Below are 5,346 nucleotides of genomic sequence, written 5' to 3'. Positions count from 1 at the left end.
ATGGGTAGTAAAATATCGCCCCTTTTGGCGGAATTGTTTATGAGCGACTTTGAGGAAAAGCTACAAAGTGAAAAACTTTTCCCACGCGTATGGAAGCGATACGTAGACGACATTTACGCCATAGTGAAGGAACGCTACGTGCCACAAACACTGAATTGGCTGAACTCACAGCACGAAAAGATCAATTTTACGGTGGAACAGGAAGTAGAGGGAAAACTACCGTTTTTGGACCTGCTGATTACCAGGAAAGAAGACAATACCCTGAAGTTCAGCATTTTTCGAAAACCAACGTCTACCGACCGTTACATTACTACGGACTCGAATCACTTCGGGGCCCAAAAACAAGCAGCTTTTCATTCTATGGCGCATCGTCTAGTCAACATCCCCATGGAGCAGGAAGATTTTGCAGCGGAAAGGGAAAGGATCCAGAAAGCTGCTGAATTAAACGGGTACGACAAAAAGTTTGTGGATAAAATAATCCGCAAACATCTCCGCAAAAAACAGCGCCATGATACCACTACACTACAGCCTGAAAGAGAAGAAGTACAAAGAATCAGCCTGCCGTTTTACCCGAAAGTAACAAACCATATTAGAAAGTTACTTAAGCGGCATGGTTTCCATGTGGTCCACAAAAGCGGCAATACCTTACAGGAACTTTTGAATAATCAAAAGGACAAGGTTCCGCCCGACGAGCGCTCAGGAATTTATGAAATTCCGTGCCAGGATTGCCCAGCGGTGTACATCGGGCAAACGCGGAGAAAATTCAAAACTCGTCTAAAGGAACATAGAAAGGCAGTGGAGAACGAACGGCCCAACGACTCCAGTGTAGCCATGCACTCAATCTGCTCCAAACATAATATTAATTGGGGAAACGCAAAGCTGCTCAAAAACGTGAGAAAGTCTTCTCATTTGACTGCGTGGGAGTCGATGTACATCTGTACGGAGGACCGTCCCCTGATGAATGAGGATGACGCTCTCATCACCTCACCGCTCTTTCAACTGACGAATTTGAAACTGTAGTAAACAGCAAATTACTACTTTGTATCCAGTCGACCACCGCTCTGATGATGGGTAGCATCATACCCGAAACCGGTTAGCGGATAAGGTATTTATGTTTTTGTAAGAACCATAAGTGTTGTGTCTAGTATTCGCGTTAGGTGATGTACATGAAAATCGGAAATTTCCATTTGAGTTTTCTAGGAAAACACGATACCATGATTTTTTTCAAATTTCGTTTCATGCACAATCCCTGAGGCTGTGTACAAGGTTGCATAAAACTCTGACACATTACAACTCAGTTTGTACGCTACTTTGGAAAAAATAGTCTCATATTTATTGTTAAAAGAAAAGCTCAATTTTAGGATGATAATAAATTTGTTTCTGAAATGCATGAAATAATAAAATATGGAATAAAACCCAACATTTAGATTCAACACGAGTGGTACGTGCAGTCAGAAACTGGTTTTAACGTGGGCGAAGCGCGGCGCCACTAGCGGCGATTCAGTGAAGCTGATAGGCCGAACCACGATCATTTGTAGGCCGAACTAAGATCAAAAAATTAAAATCGTATTTTCTCAATAAGTCGTAATCTTTAAACTTTATAAAACTATTTTGCCTTTAAATCTTTAAATCTATACCTATAAAGAAGGATTTCTGTCTGTCTGTCTGTCTGTCTGTCTGTCTGTCTGTCTGTCTGTCTGTCTGTCTGTCCTGTGTTCCTTATAGAATCAAAAACTACTGAACCAATCGGCGTGAAAATTTGCATGTAGAGGTTTTTGGGGCCAGGAAAGGTTTTAGTGATGGTTAGAGACCCCTCCCCCCACTAAGAGGGGGGGCTCCCATACAAATGAAACACAAATTTCTGCATAACTCGAGAACTAATCAAGCAAATAGAACCAAATTTGGCATGTGGGTGTTTTCGGTGACAAGAATTTATTCTAGGGTAATTTGAGACCCCTCCCCTCTTTATAAGGGGAATTATAACTCCTCTCCCCTTTAAGAGGGGGGGTGTCCATACAAATTTCCTCATAACTCGAGAACTAATCAAGCAAATGGAACCAAATTTGGCATGTGAAAGTTTTCGAGGGCAAGAAAATTTTCTATGGTGAATTAGGACCCCTCCTCACTTTAAGAGGGGGGGCTCCTGTACAAATGAAATACCAATTTCCTCATAACTCGAGAACTAATCAAGCAAATGGAACCAAATTTGCCATGTGTGTGTTTTTGAAGACAAAATTTTTTTCTATGATGAATTGGGACCCCTCCCCACTTTAAGAGGGGGGGGGGCTCCTATACAAACGAAATACAAATTTCCTTATAACTCGAGAGCTAATCCAGCAAATGGAACCAAATTTGGCATGTAGGTGTTTTTTTGGTGACAAGAATTTATTCTATGGTGAATTGAGACCCCTCCTCTCTTTATAAGAGGAATTATAACTCCTCTCCCCTTTAAGAGGGGGGACTTCCATACAAATTTCCTCATAACTCGAGAACTAATCAAGCAAATGCAACCAAATTTGGCATGTGAAGGTTTTCGAGAGCAAGAAAATTTTCTATGGTGAATTAGGACCCCTCCCCACTTTAAGAGAAGGGGCTCCTGTACAAATGAAATACAAATTTCCTCATAACTCGAGAACTAATCAAGCGAATTGAACCAAATTTGGCATGTGTGTTTTTGGAGACAAAAATTTTTTCAATGATGAATTGGGACCCCTCCCCACTTTAGGAGGGGGGGTCCTATACAAACGAAATACAAATTTCCTCATAACTCGAGAACTAATCCAGCAAATCGAACCAAATTTGGCGTGTAGGTGTTTTTGGAGGCAAGAATTTTTTCTGTGATGAATTAGGACCTCTTCCCACATTAGGAGGGGGGGCTCCAATACAAATGAAATACAAATTTCCCCATAACTCGAGAACTAATCAAGCAAATAGAACCAAATTCGGCATGTGGAGGTTTTTGGAGGCAAAAATATTTTCTACGGTGAATTAGGATCCTTCCACACATCAAGAGGGGGGGCTTCTACACAATTGAAATACAAATTTCCTCAAAATTCGAGAACTAATCAAGCAAATGGAACCATATTTGGCATGTGGGTGTTTTTGGAGGCAACCATTTTTCCCATGATGAATTAGGACTTCTTACCTTTTTAGGAGGGGGGGGGCTCCCATTCAAACGAAATACAAATTTGCTCATAACTTTAGAACTAATCAAGCAAATGGAACCAAATTTGGCATGTGAGAGTTTTAGATGGCAGAATTTTTTTTCTGTGGTGTATTACGACCCCTTTCCCTTTTAAGAGGGTGGGCTCCCATACAAATGAAATACAAATTTCCTTATAATTTGAGTACTAATCAAGCAAATGGAACCAAATTTAGCATGTAGGAGATTTTTGAGTCTTGAATTTATTTTATGATAGTTAGAGACCTCTCACCCCTGTGGTAGGGGGATATGGACTCTCATACAAATAAAACAGAAATTTTTGCGAAACTCAAAAACTAATCCAACTCGAGCAATTCGAGACTCTTCCATAAAACATTAATCAATAACAAGACCACAAAAACTATCTATAGTAACACTAGATCATTCAGGACGAGCCGGTCGCGAGTGTTGCCGGTGACCCGCCGTCGGAAGCGCCGCCCACTGGGGGGCTTGCAAAACTCGAGAAGTGACAAAGATCATCCGAGATTCATGATTTATGTACAACACAGGTTAATTTGTGGCAATACGAAGTTTGTCGGGTCAGCTAGTATTCAATAAATTATCGATGATTAAGCTGATGGGCCGAACCAGGATCAGTTTTTGCATAGGCCGAACCACGATCAATAACCCTAGTCATTTTCCAAGGAAAATTGAGCGAAAAAGAAATTGTTCTGCTAGCTTTAGATAAAGTTAGCAGGATAATGCTCGGAAATAGCACTTTCGGTCCAGATAGAGCTACCCAAGTACCACCATTGTGGCGGTTTTAGGCTGTTCTGTGATAAGAACACGCTCAAGCACGTGTTGACCAAACTTTCCCAGTAGCGACGGTCGTCGCAGGTAGCGTAAACAAAACAAAGCTGCATTAGCATTTCGCATGCGCGGTGCGAAGAGAAATGCTAAAGCAGTCGTAATTTAAAGGTCGTGGCATTGTATGCTGTTTAATTGCCAGATCCTTGGGAAAGGTTTTTCCTGTTGACGGTATGGAATTTTAAAGAGTGGAATTTCCGGATGGGAAATTCCTAAAATTATATGTACGTACAGTACACCATAATTTAATGCTCATTTAATGCCCTGGGAAAAACATAGTTTCGGTAACTTTGATAGTCATTTTCCAAGGAAAATTGAGCGAAAAAGAAATTGTACTGCTAGCTTTAGATAAACTTAGCAGGACAATATTTGGAAATGGCACATCCGGTGCAGATAGAGTTACCCAAGTATAACCATAATTTAATGCTCATTTAATGCTGTAGGAAAAATATAGTTTCAGTTACTTCCGGTCCAGATCTGGACCCTACCTATCTGGGTCCTATCTGGACCGGAAGTGCCATTTCCGAATATTGTCCTGCTAACTTTATCTAAAGCTAGCAGTACATTTTCTTTTTCGCTCAATTTTTCATGGAAAATGACTACCAAAGTAACCGAAACTATGTTTTTCCTACAGCATTAAATGAGCATTACCCAAGTATGACCATAATTTAATGCTCATTTAATGCTCTAGGAAAAACATAGTTTCGGTAACTTTGATAGTCAGCTTCCAAGGAAAATTGAGCGAAAAAGAAATTGTACTGCTAGCTTTATATAAAGTTAGTAGGACAATATTTGCAAATGACACTTCCGGTCCAGATAGAGTTACCCATGTATGACCATAATTTAATGGTCATTTAATACTCTAGAAAAAACATAATTTAATGCTCATTTAATGCTCTAGGAAAAACATAGTTTCGGTAACTTTGATAGTCCGGGGGGCTCCGTAGCCGCAAGGTTACCGAGTCTGCTTTGACAAGCGAGTGGTCGTGGGTTCGAATCTTAGTAGAATCAAGCCATTCTCGATGTCAAGTGACTTTAGCATGGGTTTATTCTCAGGCCCCTCCATTTACCCTTCCTTCGTGCTGAATTCTATATTTACCCTCTGAAGCCTCTTAACAGTGCAAATGTCCTTCCTATAGTTAAGTGTACTGGTCAGAGGTACGAATGAGTCCTCGCCAGGGACGGCTATAATATGGGATAGTGCTGGCAGCGAGGAATAAGTGGGTAAAGTAGATTAAGCTTTGAAGGAAGGGTAAACCCCAATACACGCAAGCACGCATAAAATTTAATAAGCATATCGCTCACTCAATAGCGATTATAGCAAAAAGAAATGCAGT

The 5,346-nt window shown here is 40.6% G+C and overlaps 1 protein-coding gene across 1 annotated transcript; it reads left to right on the top strand.

Moving 5' to 3' along the window:
• On the top strand, positions 1-1,020 carry LOC128740141 (uncharacterized). The gene has a single exon (XM_053835662.1). The coding sequence runs from the start codon at positions 1-3 to the stop codon at positions 1,018-1,020; it is 1,020 nt and encodes a 339-aa protein (XP_053691637.1).
• Positions 1,021-5,346: the final 4,326 nt, after the last annotated feature.

This window comes from Sabethes cyaneus, chromosome 3, assembly GCF_943734655.1.
Source record: "Sabethes cyaneus chromosome 3, idSabCyanKW18_F2, whole genome shotgun sequence".
NCBI lineage: Eukaryota > Metazoa > Arthropoda > Insecta > Diptera > Culicidae > Sabethes > Sabethes cyaneus.
The sequence above is the reverse complement of the archived record's forward strand: the minus strand, read 5'-3'. Positions and strand labels throughout refer to the sequence as shown.

Coding starts and splice junctions, on each gene's coding strand:
- LOC128740141 (XM_053835662.1), top strand. CDS start 1: ATGGGTAGTAAAATATCGCCCCTTTTGGCGGAATTGTTTATGAGCGAC.